We start from the raw sequence: 22,502 nt of genomic DNA on the forward strand, positions 1-22,502 counted from the left end.
AAATGCAGAAGTTAGGGATGAATAAAACAGCAATCCAATGCACATAATTTTATTTTTCAAATATTTTCTAACTATCCATAATTCCACAAAAAGAAAAGAAAATATAATATGAAGAAATAGAATTGAAAATGGCTTGCTTTTTTTTTTTTTTTGTGACCTCCATTTATTGAACAACATGCAAGGGTATATTTTTTTGTGCTTTACATGTAAATATACAGCAGAACTTACTTGATTCAGATATCATCATTGCAAACGTGCCAGAAATAAAGATTAAAACTATATGTTGCCAAAATAGGAGTTCATGAAGAACACCTTAGATATTTAGCTATAAAATTTAACTACCTCCTTGTCTTCTGATCTTGACAGAACATGTTGGATGGTCCACCTATAACTACTTCCATCTGATCTGCTCTATAAGCAAATAAGCTGTGCAAAAATGAAAATACATGACATTCCAACCATGCTTCTCTGCTCAGAAGATGGTGCTGAGGACAGGGCTTTTGATTCTAAGTGAGAATATTTCTCTAAACCTGTAATTACATGTCTTTCTTATCCTGTGAGCAATATGCTAAAATCTTTACCTTGAATTGGAAGATACATATCATGTATCTAAGAGAATTGTAGGAACAGTAAACTGAAGGAGTGCTTTCATCTTGAGATTGCAATATGGATCTAGAAATCAAGAACTATATGATGTCTACCTCTGAACTATGAGTTATGTAGAGCATTCACAGTATTCATCTCTGTCACACACTGGACATAATATTTTACTCCTCATAGTGCTCCTTTTGTTTTTTGTAATTAGGAGAAAAGCAAACTTTGGCCCCTGAGATTTTTACAAGTACAAAATGCACAAGCATAGTCACAGGTTGAAATAAACAAATATCTGAATAAGATATCAACTGAGCTGCTTCACCTAATTTAGCTTTTTTTTCTTTAAAAGCAATCTGCAGATGCAAGTTAATTTGCCTGCATTATTCCTGTGCTGTTGTAAGTTGAGCACTCATTTAAAGTTTTAAGTAAAACATGCAAATAATTTTATTATATGAAGATAAGTAAGTTCAATTTTTTTTTTCTGTTGTTCTGGACTTTGCCATGTTCCCTGCAAAACAGTAATGGCACAAGATACAATAAAATGTCTTCTGGATGTATGGGAAAATTTGCTGAAAAACAGATTTAGTGGGAAAGTTTGCAGTCTTTATGCTTAATGGGAGGTGTGCTTCTCTTTTAGGACTTATTACGTAAATTCAAAGTCTTCCTTGCCACAAAGAGCAACAGACCAAAAAGTATAAATGAACAAAAAATAATATGTTTAACAGGCTTTCTGCTTCCTGAGTTTACAAATTATTGATCAGCAATTTTGTCCAGTTGGATTACATGGACCTACCTACATTGTGATCTTCAGTCTCAGCTACTGATAAATTCTGCACAACTTTAACATTCCCAGTCTGGACATGAGGTTTTGTCATGAGCCACTGATTACATGGTGGTGGTGGCATTTTCTCCTTTGAACTCTATGAGGAAATCTATTAACTTCTTTATTTTGGACACAGTATCCTGTTACCAAACTCCTTTTCTAGAGCAGTTATCAAAACCAATTGAAAACGGAGCCAGCAGGATTTGGAGCAGTGTTATTAAGGCTTATTTAGGTTAAAAAAAAATGTGTGTGTGTGTTTGTAGCATTTTTATAGTTCTATTGCAAAATCTTGAGCAAGAGTAAATGTTTTACTAATTAGGTCTCCTCCAAAGGAGTGAAATTCTGTGAAGCAATACATTTTCTCCAATCATGTAAGAAAAAAAAGTTTTGTAAAGATCTTTCAGGTTTTGCAGTAGGTCTTCATGTCTAGCCAAGAGCAATTAAAAGTAATTAAAGTTGCACTATCAGTTTAACAACCTAAGGGGAAGACACATAGTAAATATTTATAGGTAAACTCATAAAATCATTAAAGCTATATTATCTAATTGCTTCTTTTATTGACTTTCTTATTTTTAGAAAACAATTAAACACTTCAGGCAAGAGAAGAAGACATAATAAGGGCCAACATAGTGGTCAGAATAAAAACATTTGGGTACATTATGAAAGCATACTGCATTCTTTATTTTCCATAGTTAAATTATGGAGATGTTTGCTGCAAAGATGTACTCAACATTGTGCCTCAAATTTTTAATATTATCTAATAATTGTATTAATTGTATTAATTTCTGCTTAATTTTCCATTTTTCACTACTTGGACTCATTTTCCTAGGGAACTGTATCTATCATTTCAGGTATGAAAAGAAGGGAGGAAAAAAGCCTTCAGGTGGTCTACCTGAAGTTCTGTAATGAAGCTGATTGAACACATAAACTGAAGGAGTAGTTCTACCTCTACTAACAGAAGAAACAGAAAAATGGCATTTTCAGCATATGACATTTATTTCTTCTGAATTACATGTTTCTTCCTGGTAGAATATGTTGTTTTCTGAAATACATTATCTAATTCAAAAATTACAGTTTTTCCTGGGTACGAATTGCAAAAAACATCATCAAAAAACACCTGCTTGCCTGAATTCTGGTATTCAGAATGGAATAATCATGGTGTTCTGAAGAGATTTCCAGTGTTGCCAATCCATAAAAGCAGTGTGCTGTTTTCCTTGTTCATTTCAGTTATTTGCCCTACTAGTGCTACAGATTTTCTGCAGGGCAATGATCTGACCATTTCATAGGAGCTGTGACATACTTTTGACTTACTTCTAGTGTTTTGATGCCTTTCTTCAAGTGGACTATTGTTTCATTCACAGAGTAGGTTTTGTCTCTATGCAGGTACCCATCCATTGCTCCTCCTCACTGTAAAGTACAACATATATAGCAAGAAGATATTTTAAAAGGAACTTTTTTACTATGCACAATGGGAAGTTGTTGACTTCTGGAGTATTTCCATTGATGCTTCTCTCCCTGATATATAGGTTGTAAAATAGACACCACCAAAGTGTTCTTTCCCAATCAATAGGCACTGCACAGGGATGCAAGAGGTTAGCCATGTGAGCTGGTCCAGCATTAAGTGAAATAACAATGATATATGCAAATCCACCTCAATCTTCAACTTGCCATTAGTTGAACCATCAGAGGTGTGGCAGTGGATCATGATGGGGAACACTGCAAGGCTCATCATCATCTTGTTGTTCCTCTTTACAGCAGTTTTTGACTTTTTCTTTATTCCTGCTTGTCCTCCCAGCCTGGGATTAGCAACAGGACACATTACTCTTCATGCTGTCAGGGGCAGAAGTTGGCAGGCATCTCCCTCTCATGCTTTCCACTACAGGTGTACCCTGATGTATGAAGACAGTAGTGGAATGCATTTGATGCTGGAAAATTATTTCTCCCTCACTCTTTTTCTTATTCTTCAGTGTCTGAATCAGCACTATGCAACTGGCAGAATCTATTCCAGTCACCAGCTTTGGATAAATTTTAGGCAGTTTCATCCTATAATGCAAACTTTATTATTTCCCACCATTTCTTTCCAGTCCATTTTGGCCATATAGATACAACAAGCACTGAAGTTCCATTTCTGAAGAAGTCATGCAGAGGCTGGCTGGACCACAGTTCTGTGGTGGTGAACTTCTTTGTGGACCTAAGGTGTAGGTGTAGGTACATGAATCTCATCATCAGGTTATTTCTTTGCATACAGATATATATATACAGATCTTATAGCACAGAAGAAGATGAACTTAAAACTGTCACTCTGTTTTCTGAAAGGCTTATTTCATAAATATGGAATTGCATGAGTTTGTTTTTTTGTAGATTTAAAACCACTGAGAGGTGAGAGCATGGGGGTTTGAAAAGGATCTGGGTTTTTATTTTCTTTCTGTTTCTTGGTCTTGGTTCTGCTATGAGACCAAATAAAAAATAAAAAAAAACCAAAAACAACTTGAGGCTGGCAGCTGCTTCAGCCAAGGAATTTGGCATTTTATTACCTGAATCTTATGGTATTCCTGTGGAGTTCCTTGCAATTGGGTATTCAAAATTATCAAAGTTCATCATAATCAGTTCAAGATGAGTTTGCGAAGGAGAAATCTGCTGAAGAGGACCAAGTAGGAGGAAACTGTGACTGGTTCAGGAAGTTCCTGAGATGTAAATTGCTGGTAGAAGTATGACATCTGGACAGCTTTTTTAGCCCTTGTTGGAGATGAGGGTAGATAAACTTTTGTTCACACGCAGCACACCTCCTTTTAGGTTCCTATTGAGGTTAACTCAGCTTTTCCAGCACTTCAACACTTTTCCTTGCTCATGAATTTTGTAATCTAATCCAAAGATTTTAGCCAATCTTTCAAATTCTCACCAGCATTGTTTTTAATGTATATCACTGGACAAAAACTTTTTTACACTAAGGACTCCATTACTGTAATTTACAGTTTCAGTAAAACCCTGTAAAAACAGTTTACAAGATAACACAGTGCTCAGAACATTAAGCATAAGAAATAATTTTATAGGTAAATTAATAAGGAAAATAATCTTTACTCAGCACTGGTGAAGAAATGAGAAATAGTAGGCACATTTAGTTGTTTGAAAAATTGAATATGTGTAATTTCACCTGGTGAAATACCAAGCTGTCTATGATAAGTTTTCAAACTATAAAAAAATGCAATGGGAGCTGCATAAGCTACACTTATCACTATTGAGTCACCAGCTCTGCTGTAGTTTCTTAAACTTCTATTTAGGGAAAAGAGGAGATATTTCAAGGAAAAGTGTGAACAGTCAGTGTGGTGATATATGCATATGTACAAACATATGTATTTATGTATATAATACTTAGATGGACTGACTGTTGTTTAAAGAAAACCGTTCATTGTTCCTAGCAAAATAAACAAGGTTGTGGGGGAAAAAAAAAATCTAATGAATATCTAATGTTTGAATATCTAATGACAAACAAACAGAGCTTCTTGACAATGTTTCCCTACACCACACTGATGCTGCGTTGGCTGCTCCACAGCACTCTTTTATCTGCTCAGCTTTACTCAAATAGTCTAAAGGTGACTTCTTGCTCTTGAATTTATGGTAAAATCCTTGTCAATGAGGGTTCATCTGCCCAGAAATATCCTTTGAGTTTCTCTGGGACAGAGGTGTTGGTTTTCTTTCCATATGAAGGAAATCACAGATAACAACACTGTCTGGTTTTGGTTAATTTCAAGGTTATTTATCAGCATCCTTTTCCTTTATACAGGGCTGCTTTTGCAGACTTAAAAGACTGTTACTGATTTTTTGATATGTTTGTTCCAGTAAGGGAGCTGCTGTTTGATTAAATACAGCAAATCGCCTGGTCAAAATAGGTGAAGAGAATTCAAACAGCTGAAACTAAATGCTGGCAAAGTTTCAACTCTGTTTTTAATCCATTACAATTCTGATAATAAAAAAATTGTTACTGACAAAGATAAAAGCAGAATTTTACACTGTACAAATATTCAGGATCTGGCAAGAAAAGCAGGTTATCTTCAGATCATCTTTATTGTCATGATGCATACCCATATTGATGTATTTCTACTGAGTAGATTTAATTACATAAACTTTTACCCAAGTTACTCCAAGTACACACCATAGAGCTCTTTCTAGCTTCAGTGAGCTTGACTATGGTTTTACCTGTGGTAATTTTATTCTGGTGAGATGGCACAGAGTTTATCAGATTTCCCCCTTACACACATTTGAAGATAATAGTGGAAGATCATTGTACATCACAAGTTATCTAGAGATCATACTGCTCCATTTCTTTCAGTTTTAGCTATTCCAGTGATCTATGGTTTCAGCAATCTAGAGGTTCTAAGTTATGATTAATATTGTGGTATTTTACCCTTCGTGATGTTTATACACTAGAAGCCTAAATCATGGTGTTAGTTTTTGGCATGTTCTACTGCCTACAGCTTGTCCTTCCATACATTAGTATCTGTGTTCAAAAAACTTAATGAGTTTTTTTGACAGATAATTACTGAATTTGTCTTTAGAATAAGCTTTACCAAAATAAGTAATTTTTAAATGTATCTATTCGTAATTTTTATTTTCATTTAATTTCATTGTTATAACCAAAAAACTTCAAATTTTTCATCTCTTTGGTACTTTCTTTTTTTCAATGATAATTTTTAAATAACCATCTAATAAATGTTTGGAACAATGCAGGAGAAAGATAAATAGTTAATGTTCTACTTCTTCCTGTACCACCTGGGGCTTTAGAGGGTTTTGCATTTTTAATTATTGCAAAAGCATTGTAAAGTTGGCCATGGATATAAGCAGCTGTTATAGAAAAGTTTGTTTCTACATCTGTCAAGGCCACAGATTTTTTCCATTTTGCCCAAGGGACTTTGAGATGGGGCCTTTGTGTGCAAGGGATGCTTAGAGCTTGCTGAGTGCAGCGTGAGAAATACTTTGCATTTCCATTCTACTCATCTAACAAAACTGAGTTCTTCCCAGATGAATAGCAGAGGCACAAAGCCTTTATCTTCTTTCCCTGATGCTGCTCTAAAAGAAATACACATGTATTATTAGTGTTATGTTACAGGTCAGGGATTGGGAAGCCCCAGGCTTTTAATAAATTTTGACCTGACTATGGGAGAAGTGATTCAGGTGCTCAATGGGCATCACTTATCTTTTGAGACACCAAAAGCTGTTGAGTTTGACCTCCAGCTTACCCTTCATAAGGAATGGGTCTTCCACAGGTCCTGTGTTGTAGGTACATTTGCTGTAACACTGATTTTCTACAGGTCCTTTAGATCTACTGTGTAGATCTGAAATACATTGATTTATTGCCATTCTAAGGCACCAGTACCCAGCCAAGATGCCTCCTCAAGTCCTGCCTAAGGTTCACAGCATCCTCCTACCCACTCAGAGCAAGCTGGAAATGCTTGCATTTCTTCATGTTTCTTCATGCACAGAAACAGCACTACTTATAAATGGCCAGACAAAAGGATTTATATCATGCCCTCAGGCACAAGTGGCAGAAAAGGAGTAGCTTAGCAATGATTGGAGCTGAGCTTTCAAACAGCTTGGCTTAAGGAATATGATTTTACTGATTCTGTAATGCTAATTTTCACATATAACACCATACCTCATTATAATTCACTAAGAAACTACATGTCTTTGGTCGATATTACAGGACACTATCAAACAACAGATGCAGAACAGCACAGGCTGGGGTTTGCACCCCAGGTTTCACTGAGAACTGCTGGGCTTTGTTAAGGGAAACTCCAGGAGCATGGTACCTGCTGATTAGAGTCATTCTACTGGCTATAGAAAACACACACATGAACTTCTGCCAGAGCAAGTTACACCCCTGAAGCAACTGCAGCATGCCTTGCCAGGAGGTCTCCTTGATTTTGCCTGTTGCCCACATTCAGAAGATGCTTAATAATTAATAATTAAACAAAAGGTCTGAAGTGCTACCAAACTGAAGTTTTCAGAATGATGCCTGTCATAATGATGCCAGGTCCTCACTCTTTGCTGGTGCCCTGTGACTGATGTGGAGAGGGGCAGTGCCTCTCCAAACACCTCTGACCCTGCAGACCTGAGCAAACAGATCCTATGAGGAGAGGCTGAGGGAGCTGGGGGTGTTGAGGCTGGAGAAGAGGAGGCTCAGGGGAGACCTCATCACTCTCTCCAACTCCCTGAAAGGAGGTTGGAGCCAGGGGGGGGTTGGGCTCTTTTCCCAGGCAACTCTCAGCAAGACAAGAGGGCACAAGAGGGCTCAAGTTGTGCCAGGGGAGGTTTAGGTTGGACATTAGAAAGAATTTCTTTCTGGAGAGGGTGATCAAGCATTGGAATGGGCTGCCCAGGGAAGGGGTGGATTCTCCATCCCTGGAGATATTTCAAAAGAGCCTGGATGTGGCACTCAGTGCCATGGGCTGGGAACCACGGCGGGAGTGGATCAAGGGTTGGACTTGATGATCTCTGAGGTCCCTTCCAACCCAGCCAATTCTAGGATTCTATGATTCTATGAAACATGGTCTTTGAAGCGCACCAGTAGTACAATCAACACAGGGGAGCAGGGTGATGAATGTCAGCAGGAGGGTGTGGGATTGAAGCTGAATTGTGCCTTTTTCCTTTTTTTTTTTTTTTTTTTTTTTTTCCCATTAAGACATCTTCCTGCCAGCATTCCTTATATCTTTTAAGCTGTAAATACCACTGGGAATATCAAATGCAGCTGTATGTGTGTGCGTGCTTAATGACAGACTCTGTGTGTATTTTTGAAGTTGAACAAAGGGAACTGGTGCAAAGTGTGTCTTTGGGGGGCTGCTGGTCTGAGTGGAAGTTGTGACTGAAAGTTTTATAGGGTGAAATTCTTTCTCATGTTGGGCTTGCAGTGAGAGTGGCAACAAACCAGAGAACAAGCTATTTGTGTCATTTCTATGTGTGTCCATACAGTCACAGCCACAGCAGTTTATTTGTACTGAGAATGCTTTTGCTCCTTTCCCCTCAATTCTCAAAAAAATCTATTTCCTTTAAAAATTTCCAGGCCTTGCCATGCTTCCCCCAAGGTCAGCATGTTTTCTGATGCCGCGCATCCTCTTCCCATCTGCAAAGCACCCATGCTGAGCTGGGGCTGTGCCCCTCCATTCCCCAAAAAAACTCTTAGTTGGCCATGCCCTTTGGCTGGTCTTCAGGCCCCAGTTTTGGGGGTGAGAGGGTTAGATTCTGAAAGCCCTGGCACCCCCATCTGGATGGGCAGAAGAACTCTGAGGTTGGCCAAAAACACTGAAGCTGGGCCCTGCACCCGTAATGCTTAAAAAGAAAAAATGCTTTCCCCAAGGCATGCTGACTAAAAAAAATGCTTTTTGTGGATTTCAGAGATCCCCTTGGTCTTGTATCTCTTCGCCCTGATTTCTGTCACCTGGCTGTGGGGAGGACTGCACATGGCTTACAGGCACCTCTGGATGTTGGTTTTCTTCATCATCTTCAACAGCCTGCAGGTAAGAGCTTGGTTGGTGCCTTTTCCTTCTCTCCTCTGGCATGGCTGGGGGTCACCCCCACTGCTCAGAAGATGTTTGGAATCTCAGCCTCACCAGCATCCAGGGATAGACACTGTGACATGATGGAAGGGTTAATTAGGTATTCTGTTGATTACTGAAATTAACATATAGAACGGCTATTAAAGAGAGGGATGAATTGCTTGGAATTAATTTCAGAGCTAATGCACTGGGAAAGGAGACTGTTTGCTTCTCTATGTAATATCTTACTGATGTAATTATACAAGCAAAGCTGAGATATATTCAGCCTTTGCAAAGCTATTTTGATTTTCTGTATCTGTTAACTCTCATTAAAAAAAAAAAAAAAAAAAAAAAAAAAAAAAGATAAAAACAAAAAACCCCCAAAAAACTAAACAAAAACAAAAAGACCAAACTAAAACAGACAGAAAAAACCCAAACAAAAACCAAAGGAAAAAACAAACAAACCAAAAACCCAAACCAAACCCACAAAGTTTTAAAAGTAGATAACCATGAAATTGAAATTTTTCTCCGTTATATGGAGTAAGCCTTGAGGCTTAACTTTTCTTATACAGCATGCATATTCTTAAGCAAAGATGTTTTTGTTACAAAAAACCAAATATACAGTCAACATTGATTATTAGTTTTAAGAAATGCAAATATCCCTTTTCGTTATGTTACATGTGTAGGTGCTTCCAGTGGACTCAGTACAATAGTGCACACTGCAGAATTTTTTGCAAGGTAGAGAACAGGGTATCAGGAATGGGGAAATGTCTCTGGTTGTTAAAGTGATGAGGAATTTAAAAAAATATATATTCAAAACTATTGTGTGCACATTCCTCTGTGATTTTTATAATGGAAAAATCTGTGACACTGTATTATTTTTTAATATTAAAGATATTTGTTACTCATAAAATAAGAATTCATTTAAAATGTGCATTTTCACAAAACAAGTTCATCTTATATTTTAATTTAGAGGGTGCAAGTTTCTTAAAGCAGCAATGTAAATATTTTCAAAATGTATATCTCAGACATAAATTCTTTTTTTTTAAACTGAGGGAAGAAATGTAGCTTATTCTCCTTAGAATAATAATTATTTTTATTCCTTAGGTGATGATGATGATGATTATTATTAGTAGTAGTAGAAGTAGAAGTAAAATTATTATTATTCCTTAGAATAATTATTATTCAGCATTTTTAATTTTTATTTATTTTTATTATTATATTTATATTATTATATATTATTATACTATTATATATTGTATATATTATGTATTATATTATTATACATTTATATTTATATATTATTTTATTATTTTATTATTTTAGAATGGTTCCTTAGAATAATTATTATCCAGTATTTTTTTATTTATTTTTATAATTATATTTATATTATTATATATTATTATATTGTTATATGTATTGTATGTTATGTATTATATTATTATATATTTATATATTATATTATTATTTTATTGTTTTAGAATTATTATTATTATTCCTTAGAATAATTATTATTCAGCATACATTTTGATTTAACTATGCCATATATATTGGCTCAAATTAGTTTTTTGGTGCTTTCAGTTGGTTTTGAATTTATTTTGGGTTGGGTTGTTGGTGGTTTTTTTTTTTGTCTATTTGCTCTAGCAATTGTCTACAGCACAGATTGCTCTTTTTTCCCCAGTGAGACTGCCACAGCTCTGCAGGAGTGGCAGTCGTATCAAAACACATTCCCTCCCTCTCCTGTCCCTGGGCAAAATGTCATAGCACAGGCAAACCCCAATGGAACTTTTAGTACCTACAGCTGTAACTATGCAGCTTTGTGGTGAGAAATACTGCATTATATAAAGCATAAATGTGTGTGGATGTATATGTAGATATACACGTGTATTTTCATATATATATCCTTCCTTAATGTCATTCTGCAAGAAATATTATTAGGACCCAATCTGGGTTTCTATCTGTCTGGGATACAATTTTTTTATAAAGGGTAATTAATTATAGTGGAGTTGTTATGGTAAAACAGTGCCAGAGAACTGTAATTCACATTGATGCTTGCTTTAAGGTAAAAATTATATTGTTGCCACTCCATACAATACTTGGAGAGGAGAGATATGAGGACTCTGTGAAATTTATCATTCTTGGCCAGAATGCTGACCCTTCTGTGTAATTGCCAGAAGAGACTTTGTATTAGCCTGCCTTACATAACCCGAAATTTCCTTTTATTCAACTGACATTCAAAGCCACAGAATTATTGTTGTTTTGATGAGTGTTGCCAGTTTCAAGACACCAGGTCCATTCGGCAGGATCAAGAAGGAAAACAGGATGTTGAAAGTGAGTCATGTAAAATAAGAGACCCACCAAGTATGTGGGGGGATTTATTGCACTGGTCTGGCATGATAGCAGGTGATACAGAAAACAGAGATATAAAAGCATGCTTAGAATAACCTTTAAGTCATGACTGCTATTAGAGGCACAACACTGCATGACTTGAGTGTCAGAATTTTGTTTAGATCCAGCTAAAAGTGAGGTGATACCGGAAATATTTCCTCTGCTCAACCCACGTGAAGTTTTTCAGATGGTTACATTTAATGCTTTTTATGTAGTTTTGTTTCCACTCATTCACTCTGAAATCTTTGCACTTGAGGAAGTCAGGTTTTTTTGGTGGTGGTGGTGGTTTCTTGATAATTTTTATGTTGTTGTTGTTATTATTTTATTATTATTATTATTATTATTATTATTATTATTATTATTATTATTATTATTATTATTATTATTTATTATTATTATTATTATTATTAGTGTGGTGGTATTTTTTTCTTTTGTCTTTTCCTGTTTGGGCTTCTGGTTTTTTTCTTGTTTAGTGGCTATTCTTTGATTTCTGAGTGGTCTCTTGTCAGCATTGCTTGTCCATACAAAAGTTATCCACAATAAGACCCACACACTTAGACCACAACTCTTAATTCCTTCTGTTGTAACTTGTTGGGGGTATTAAGTGTATGACATATTTCTACCATAACTTCATGCAACTGAAAGAATACACATTTCTTTATGTATTGCTTTGGTACTGAGGGACCTGGCACAAATAACTCTTGAGTTTTACAAGCTATCCCCATCAGTCTGCTCTGCCCTGCAGCAGAGTGAGATCATGCACCAAAGATCAAATAACCTCTGTTGGTTGGCAGGTGCATTTCTCATCTTTCAGAAACATGTCCCCAGTTGCACCTCCACCCTCCATTAGACAGCTGGGGAACAGATAGCCAGAAATTTTGTTTGAAATCCTTTGGAGGAGCTAGGAAACAAAAAAAATTAAGAAAACAAACACTACAAGCTTCACTCCTCCACTGTCTGGCTTGCCTGACCTCTGTACTACTGCTGTGCCACCCTGTGCAAGGGGTTTGAAACCTATGGCCATGCCAGGCTGCACACATTGCCTTAATTCTGTCCTTAATTCTTCCTTTCATTCTCTATCAGCATGAGCAAGTACTTCACCAATAGGTAACATCTCTTTTGTACTGGCATAAATTCATTTGGCTTCTTGCCCTAATGACAGCTCAGAATATCTAGAGAATAACTGTGGGTGTCAAGAGGGCTTCAGGAGGTACTGCAGCATCTCCACAACAAACAGGTTTCCATTCAAATATTGACCTTCACATCAGAAGGAGAAATCTGTTGGTTTTGTTATTCCTAGCCCAAGAGAATCTTGGGCTCAAATATAAAAATGAATGTTAAATATAAAAATAAAAAAACATCAAATATAAAATAAATGTTCTTTTTTTGACAGGAGATGCAAAACTTCAAATGTACAAACTCTTCCTGGTTCATAGTTTGAATAAACACATTCAGGTGTGGAGCTCCAACTCAAATAAAAACTTTGGCTTTCATCTATGAAGAGCTTAAGAATTTCATACTCCATATTTTTTATCCTTTGGTAGCATTTTGAGATGTAAAATGACATGAAATGAAAATATCCACCACCTTTTGCTTGTAGAGATCAGTGTTTACTTTTTAAAGTCTAAGTTACCAGGTATTTAAAAGGAAAATATACCTTTTCAGTGTTTGGTACTTGGAGAACAGTATTAAAAAAATAATGGAGAAGCTCTTTCACAATACTACAGTTTTTATATTTATTTGTTTGTTTTGATAGGTGATTGTCTTCAGTGCTTTGTAAATTTCTACAATAAACCAATTTTAAAAATACCCAAACATTTCCCAGAACACCCCTGCAATAGCTGGTCCACATATTTTTAAAAGTTACCATTTATCTAATAAAGAATGAGAAAAACTGACATGTGATTCAGGTGACCAGGCATGCAGCATGAAATGAAAAGCTGGTAAGGAACAAGATGAAGAGTCTGAAAATTTCCTTCATCTGTACTTTTCATGAAATATCCAGATGGACCAAATTGCCTTAAAATTGCCAAAAAATTTCAGCATGCAAAAGTGCTTGTGTAGAAGAAAATTATATAGTGCAAGTACTGAATACTGAATAAAGGAAAGTTTTGCTGTAAACAGGTATATGTTTGTAAAGCTTTTGCAGACCATATTCCCACCAGTGAGGGAATATGTCCCTCACTGTCCCACCACTTGTCTCTGCAGGACAAGGTTCATCCATGACATGGCTGAAGCATCCTTTGAAGCTTTAATCTCAGTCCAAATATTTGGGTAAAGGAAAGGAAAAAAAGACATAGCAGTGGACAACTCATTTAAATAATAATGTCTAAAGTAACTAGTCTTCTTTTATTCAATGATGTTGCCATCTCATTCCAATGCATTATGTCTGTAATCAGCTGCAAGAACTGGTAATGACTGTTAAAACCAGGCCATTTTTCTTCAGTAGTAGGTTGCTTTACCCTTTATTGGTGGTTGCTTTTACCCTATATTTCTGTTATGCAGCATGCCCTGTTTCAGTTGGAAAGCAACTCAGTGTTCATTAAGAGATTTTTTCCCCAACAGGACCAAGAATGTGCAATAGTTTATGTGAAACATAAGCTGCTTACCTGCTGCTCAGGAGTTACACACCATGTAAAGAAGCAGGACGTAGCCCATTAAAATGTGTTGGGTATCCAAATGGTTTCAGCTCAGGAGGTCAGAAGGATGCTGTGTGTTATCCAATTTAGTTGCTGAGTGTTATTGCATACGCTTCCCAGGAAAGGCACTTGATAGAAAAAATCATCTACTAAGGACAAATTTTTTCCAAGCACTTCCTTTGGGAAATGGTTCCCATCAGAGATGAGTTTATAGTACAGGCTATAGTAGGGCATGGAGGGGAAAGCTAGTCCTTTCCCTGTAACTTCATGGATAAACATGTGAAATGGTATATGGTGGGAACAATAGGTGATTTACAAAGTAAAAAGTAAATTTAGGAAAGCATGAAACGAAAAGGCTAAGAACCTTTTTTAAGATATTTGGTGTTTTGACTGCCTCAGCAGTAAGCTCCTGATGAACCTATGTAGGCTGCATCTGTGTTGCAGAAACACTCCAAGTTCTCATGGGAAACACCTTGGCTCCTCATCTTTTCCCTTATAAAACCAGGAGAAACATTTACTTCTTTAATTTATATATGTTTGCCTCCGTGGATTTGTCCTTAAGATATTTGATGGAGTCAGGAATGAAAGAATAAGCTGCTGTGCTTCTCTCTAAAGGTCAGGATTTCACAAGCTGCTTTGCATCCACTGTAATGGTACAAACTATGGTTGTGTTCTTCATGCAATTTTGGGGCGCTTCTGGTTTGTAAATCTTACCTCAGCAGGTTCATTAGATCCAAAGTTCAAGGTCCTGGGTGGATCTCTTCCCTTTGTTTACAGAGGGGTTGGTTTGAGCCTTCAGACCTGTTTTCAGGTCTGGCTCCTCTTCTACTTTCTACTTGATTTTTTTCTCCTATATTTTCGTCAAACTGCTTCAAGCCTTTATTTTGTGATTTAGGTTGTATCTACACTGCAAACTGTAAGGTGTTATATCACCTATAACTACCCTTGCCATGGTTTTCTTTAACTTGTTCTGAGGCCCACCTTGCCCTAGCCCAAGAAATCAATTAATAAACTCTCTTAATTAAAACCTTGCCCTTATGAAAAACTGAAATGTTGCTCATATACAGTGTGAAAACTTCTTTTTCCAGGAATTTTAAATTAGGAGAAAGTAGATCAAAACTGGAAGGCCAGTTGTTAACCACAGCATTCAAAAAGATCTCATTTTTGTTGATGAAGATAAGGGTAAAATATCTTTTCCTGTTCTGTGTTTGAGCACACCAGGATGACTCATGACCACATTGTGACCAACAGTGTTACATGTAAAATGAGTCTTACCAAGAAGCACAATAAAAATCTGGAAGTAAAAGTTCACTGGTGGTTTTGCAAACCAGCTGAAAATTGCTGACTGGCCAACAGTTTTTAAAAGTCAGCTTATTTGTTGTGGATTACAGTAATACACAATTAAATAGTTCAGGCCCAAATACTTGAAAAGCACATGGTGCTTTTCACAAGAAATCTACACCTAGAGAAAACAAGTGAACAGGTCCACACCCAAACCTGGAATTGAATGGAGTAGATGTGATTCATCAGACTTCACTGATTAAAATAGAAGAGGCAAAGAAGAACAGGAGCAAGGACTAGCTCAAGTAACAACAGAGATAGAATAACAAAATAAAATAGTAAATATAGTGTGTGTGTGTGTGTGTGTGTGTGTGTGTGTGTGTGTGTGTGAGGGGGAATACAATGAAGAATACCTTGATTAGGGAGCAAAAGAAAACGAATATAGCATGAAAAATCAATATGCCACAATTTTAGAAGAAAAAAAAAGTCAAAGATAGCATGATGAGAAAGCAAGAAGAGAACAAAGAGATACAGTTTTGTAAGTGCATTATATTAGTGAAATTTAAAAAATAAACAAAAGTGTATGGTTTATAAAGCTCATGCCAACACCAGTTGCAGATGAAAGATGTTTTTTCTAGAACATCCTATTTGACTTTGGAAATAGTCAGGGGACATTGAGAAGGCCACATCTATAAATAGATTCACTTCCTGTTTCTTATGGCACCTTTCTAATGTGTCTTCCCTGATGAGTCAGAAATGGACTAGAAAATCCTGCACAGCAGTTCTGATATTTGATGCTACACCCCAGACTCACCTGTTAGATATTCATAATATGATATCATGATATGATAATAATATTCCATTTACTTGTTCAAGTTCTTAAATATTGGACCTAAAATCATTCTATAGCTGAAGAAAAACAGAAAAATGTGTGCAATGTCAGGTAAATAAAGGAAGCCCTGTTATGTCAGAGATGAATATATGGAAGAGAGTGACTTGTGTCTAGACTTCTGTTTATGATGACAAAAGGTATACAGAATAATGCATTTGGAGTAAAAGAATGAAGTTGTCTTTGACTGACAGGATTTTCAACCAATCATGTCAAAAACTAGAGAGTATGTCAATCGTTTGCCTATTAACCACAGAAAAAAAATTAATATAATATATTTTCTAAAATATAAATATAGTAAATAAACAATTTTCTGGTCTTCAAGCATTTATTAAGTCAATTCATCAGTTTTTGAAGAACCTAGACTAAAAGCATTATTTTTGAAAAATCTCTCAACACGTGGATATGTTTTTGAGGTAGAAGATGACAAAGAACTCTGAACCATTTCCCTAGGAAGATGTAAATAATACCAAGAGTTCTGTAGTACACTCTGAGAACTAAGAAGTCTACCTATAAAATGTAGTGCAAGTTAGTTACATCCACTGGAAAGGACTTGGAATCTTCTCCCAGCTCAATTTCTTGTAACTTCTTACTGAGGAGAATAAAATAGAAACCATTTGTTTGGTGTCTGTAAGAAATCACATGCCTGATCACTTCACATTGCTGTCAGTCTCTTTGAATCACCTTAACTCAGCTAAAATGAGTAGATCAGAACAATCACAATGTAGACTCAGTCTTTGTTTTGAGTGTAGATCCAGACTGCCAAATTCTGTACACCTAAGACCATAAAAGTAGTAGTCCTAGAATTCAGAAGTTGTGTCCCTTTTATATCTTAAAAATAGTGAGTAATGAGTTGCTTTATAATTGCTTTTACTTTTACTTCACTTTTCTTTTTTTTTTCTTTTTTTTTTTTTCTTTTTTTTTTTCTTTTTTTTTTAATTCCTCACTGATTTCACTGCGTAATCTCCACTGCTTTATGATTTTAAGACTCAGCTAGACTAAACCATGATGCCTTGATCATGGACTGACCCTCTGAGTGGTCTAAATGACCTTCAGAGGTCCCATCCAGTCAGGTTTCCTGTGATTCAACGATCTGAGGTATGGAAAACTCTATTTTCACTGAATTTGTTGTGAGATCAACACCAGGCACATAGTCTGGAGGCCATCAGATTTTAGAAATGTACCAAATATCACAGAATAAATGACAAAACCCAAAGGCCTGGACATCATTTTGGGAAAATATTAGCTAACCTTGGGAATTACTTTGGGCTCTTGTGTTTCATCACTGCAGATTGGTGTGCGTGCATAGATATCCTCATGCTGAACATCATTACAATATGAAGGCTGATCTGAATGCCATTGTGAAATAAATGCATGTAAAGTTTTAATAGCCTCTAAGAAAGGAACATTTCATCCACCCACACATTTCCTGCACAAGAACCCTCTATATTCTACAAGCCTGATGTTTCACCAGTGTGAGAAGGATGTTTTCTGCTTTTCTTCATAGTAACTACAGATGAGGTCTTTGGGGGCTTGTAAAGCTTGTGTTATTAAGAAGAAAATAATTCTCTTATTTTATACACAGCTTCAGTGGCCTCCAGGCAACTGCTGTAGAAAAACTGAGTGAGTGGCATTATTACTTTTATATCTCATAATTTCATTGTTACTCACTGTATTCAGGACATGCAGTTTTAGCAGATAAACTAAGACTCTATTCTGAATTAAAAAAAAAAAAAAAGGTATTCAATAAAGACTGACTTCATTACATTGTTTTCTGAAAAACTGTATGCAATGTAGAACTCCTGTTTGTTTGCATTTATTTTATCCTTGACACATTATACATTTTAAATACATACCACTGCTGGAAATTGTTTAGATTTTTGGAATGTCATCCAGCTAATGGATGTTGAAGGAATAAATGTTATTAAAATGTACATAAAACTGCAATCATCAGCAGTGTCAGTTAAGTAGGAACTCCAAGTTTTTAAAATGAGATCAGTTAATAAGGTTTATCATCTTGTGAAACTATATTTGACTATGTGCTTGTTAGAGTTCATATAATATTGAAAACATCAATGAAACCAGTTCTTGACAGCTTTTTCTTATAGTACTTGAAAATAAAAAATCAGGTTTTCTTATATTAATCTACATGCAGAGAAACTGCAAATGCTGTGAGAACAGAGCAGTTCCCAAAGTGCAATTGATAATGGTTTTGCTAACCTTGGAAATTATGTATTAGAAGGTGTCCAAACCAGGACAGAGTTAGCTTAAAAGAATCTGTTTAATGGATTCTTTTTAGAAGTGCTTTCTTCTAAAGAAGGGTTCACACGTGTGTGTATATGTATATATATATACATATATATACACGTAGTTAGCTTTTTACTCAAAAGCATTTTGGAGTAGAATAATCAAAGAGTCCTTGCAGGAAATCTGGGCGACCTCTAGACATCAGCAAAACCTTTTTGTATCACAATACAGGTTCAGCTATACCGTATATACCAAATACATTTTGATTTTGTGAAGTAGAACCCTGTTGTTTAGAAGTCAATTTTACATTTTCAGATCAGATACTTTGAGATAAAATCTTTCCTATGTCTCTCCTTGGACTAGGAATACTAGTCCAAGTCATGTTCTGCTAATAGAGATAAAGGAAAACCAGCAAATCTCTTCAGCTCTTGAGGAGCTGTTAGATACAGTGCCACAACAAGACTGGAAGATTAAGAGTAAAATTAAAAATATGTTAAAAATAAAAGAGGAAAAAAATTGTAATATTGCATATTGATAAAATTGTGTTTTCGTTCTGTCAATGGCAGAAAAAATTGTAATATAGCTTTTTAATTGCACAAATTTAGGGGTTATTTGTGATTCATAGAACTGGCATATCCTACACAATAAAATGGGGAATTTTTTAGCCTGTGGAGTGAATTAAAGCAATCATATGAGGTGTGGAAACACTAAGTGTAAGATTATGAACCAAGATGTTAATATGGAAAAAAAATCTGCTATGGTTTGGTAGGATATATATAACTGAGAAGTACAGAGATGGATGTATTGCTTTATCTCAAGACAAAAGCAAATCACCAGTTTGATACAGGCTTGATAAAAGCAAAAGTGATGCTAATTTTTCACCCAAGAGTAATATTCTTGCCATTGCAAAAGATACTGTTGATGCATTATTTGGGATCCTGTGAACATTTCTGAGCCCATTCATCCAAGAAATGGATTCTGTATTTGACAGAGTATAAAGCAAACATTAGTGGTGATCAGGGATTTGAAAATCTTTTTTCAGAAGCCTGGAATAATTCACATCAGCAATCATTTGCTGTCTGTGTGCATACTGGCTTTGATCCAGCAGCTGTATAATCACACCAGTGTAGAGTTGCACATAAAGTAATATATCCTGTCTCTCAGCAGGCATTTTTCAAGAGTTTTCTGCCCATTTTCAGAGTTTGGCCCTGACTCAGAACAAGTTTTTGAGTTCCAACATCTTGGCTCTGCTCAGGAGGCGAGGTGGTGTCAGGGCAAAAAAGAAGTCATTGAAGCATCACGTCCAAAGTTAAACTTACTTTGACTGCATCTGTTAGCTCAGTGCTCTGCCAGCTGGGATTTGTATGGGCAAACAGTTAAATGCCTGACCTGCTCACAAGCTCTGAGTGTGGCTGTGATCTCCTGTCATGAAATTCTCTGACATTTTCAGTATTTCCTTCGATTAACAAGAGGACCATGGGTTTAAGGAATACGTTAACTGCACCGCTGTACGTTCACTCCAAAGTCAATTTGTTAGAAAGTTTTTACATGTAATATTGCCAATGTTTTTTTTCCATACTGAATTTTTGTGATGGAGTTGTTTGGGGTTTTTTGTTAGTTCTGTGTTGTTTTTCTTTTCTGCTTCCAAAGGGGAATATGTCAACAGTTAAATGTTAGACCTGAATATAGCCACTTAATAGCAACTCTCTCAGGAAGCTTTCTAATGCAGATGAGGACTGCAGATCATATGTGTGTGGAAAAAGTTGAGCAATTGTAAAGCTGGAGCTAACCACATTTGGATGAAAATTGCTAAATTACTTTTTCTGTATTTTAAGCAAAATATCAAGTGTTGCTCTTTTGCCTTTGCCTTGACGAAGATCAATTGGATTTTTTAAAAAGCACAAAATCAAATCGTCCTGTCAGCTGATTATTTTTATAATTTTCAGTTCTGTTTTTTTTTTTTTTTTTTCTGTTGCAAGAGAGTTATAGGAAGTTTTTGTAACAATGATACATTAGATCCTCAATTGCACAACTGAGAACCCCAGTGATAGTTTTTTTCTTTATTCTTTGCATGTATTCTTAAAGGACAGTAGGTAGAAGACTTAGAAAAAATTATGATACCCCTTCAAAACTCTCTGTGTGTAAATAAAATACATGATGCACTGAAGGCTTACTAATGTAATTGTGCTTCAAAAATGTGTAGTGGGCAAGCTGAAAGTTTGAAGACTTACCCTAGAAAATGCTCAGATACCCTGCATAACCAGTAGAGGATGTTGAAAATTCGGTATTTCTTATGCCCCAGGACCCTCTAGGATTAATCTTTTTGAGTTTGCAGGAAAGAGAAATTTGGCATTTAAGTAGGCTGAGTGACTCCTTTCTGGATAAAGTGCAGCCAGCAGCTCTTGCAGGACCCTTTTCTCATTTCTCACTTTTGAAATGTGGCAGTACAGCAGTGATCCTCACCATCAGGACTGATGCTTTGTCTCAAACCTTTGTTATTTTTCCACTGCCTTTTGTGTAAACACCTCTTATTAGCTGAGCAGGCCAACCTAAGTGGCAGAAACTTTTGCTTCATAAAAAGAGTATGTGCTTACAGGTTTATCTTCAATTCTGTAATTTTGTTTTCATCAGTAAACAAAAAAGGATTAGTCACACTCCCCACCCCACGCCCCATGGCACCTAAATTAGCAGACTGGCTTCCAAAGGCTCTTTATGAAGTCACTAAAGAGAGAACTGCACTTCAAAGGATGCTTCATCAGACACATGTGAATTTCCAGGTTCATTACTTCCAGATAGCACAATATTTTAGTGTTTAGGATCTTTATTTGTGCTCAAAAAAAAATCTAGCAGCCCTAAACATAAAAAACCCAACAAAACCAAACAAAAAAAGCCACAAAAAATAGAAGATAATTAATTACCAGTCATCAATTACTCATTAATAATTAATTTCAGTCATCTTAGGAAAATGGTTACTTTCAGGTTGCTCTTTAATATTAAAGAGTACTTTATCATTTTCTTATAGCAATATTTTTTTTGCTGATGAACATCTGCTAAAGTCTTGTGAAATAAGCTCAGTTTAGGACTATCTACTTTGGCTAAATCCCTGTTATGAAATGACAGTGCTCACCAATTATTTAGACTTAGAAATTATGTATTAACTGTAGTGCTCTGGAGTTCATGAATAGGCCAGACTTTCATTGTGTTTAATACTGTACAAGCAGAGAACAAGAAATTGTCCTGTGCACAATGAACTGAGAAAATATTTTTAGAGTAGCCTTTCCAAAATTTTAGAAATAGTTCAAGTAAGAAAAATTTTGATAGTTTCACCTCTCAGCAACTATATTGATAGAAAAATGCAGATATTAGCTAGTGTATTTGGACAAACTTAGAGAAATCTAAAAATATAAAGAATACCTAACTTGAGAAATATGTTATTTTCACTATTGTAATATAAATTTTAATTCATATACTGTAAAGGAACTTCAAAGGACTCACTAGTAATAATCTGCTTGTGAAAATTATCACAGTAGGATACACTGGTATAACACATGAAAAACTGAGATTACATTAAATTTTTAAAAGTATCTTTTTCTTTCTTTGCTTTTTGTTTTTTGTAATATAGTTCATCTGACCTGTAAGTCATTACATCTGCTCTGCAGAAGCATGAATTACCAGCCTGTCAATCTTCAGAGTACCTGCCTGAGATGGATGTTATCATCTCTGTTTCATATATGGTTGGAGTAAAAGCCATGGGAAGATAAATGACTAGTCTAGAGCCATTGTACTTGTTTGTCCAGAAAGCAAATTTAATGGTTCTTACATTTCAGTTTTTTTGCTTAGTTTATTAAACAACATCGCTTCCACTCTTTTAGCCTGTATTGCTGAAAGTACTTTTTAGCTTTCAAATGGATTGCATTTTCTAAATGGAAGCCAAATTTAGTGCTACTAGTTCATTAAATTCCTTTAACAGTTGAGAGTAGGAGTTGTGGGATGAATGACTTTCAGCATAATCTAAATAAAGACCCTTCTCTTCCTGGAAACATTTTTGATTGCTTCAGATTGCCCTCCTGCTTTCCATTGACAAGGAGCATTAGCAGAGATTGTTTAGTGGCTTT

The 22,502-nt window shown here is 35.8% G+C and overlaps 1 protein-coding gene across 4 annotated transcripts in view; it reads left to right on the forward strand.

Annotated features, from left to right (window-relative positions):
- ADGRV1 (adhesion G protein-coupled receptor V1) overlaps positions 1-22,502 on the forward strand; it is a 275,863-nt gene that overhangs the window by 225,879 nt on the left and 27,482 nt on the right. For 3 of the 4 annotated variants that reach the window (XM_071731307.1, XM_071731308.1, XM_071731309.1), the window contains one exon: positions 8,804-8,925. The exons of the other annotated variant lie outside the window; for it this stretch is intronic. In XM_071731307.1, coding sequence (XP_071587408.1) covers positions 8,804-8,925 — 122 coding nt within the window. The remainder of the gene's footprint in view (positions 1-8,803; positions 8,926-22,502) is intronic. 4 annotated transcript variants of the gene reach the window in all.

This window comes from Heliangelus exortis, chromosome Z (assembly GCF_036169615.1).
Source record: "Heliangelus exortis chromosome Z, bHelExo1.hap1, whole genome shotgun sequence".
Classification (NCBI taxonomy): Eukaryota; Metazoa; Chordata; class Aves; order Apodiformes; family Trochilidae; genus Heliangelus; species Heliangelus exortis.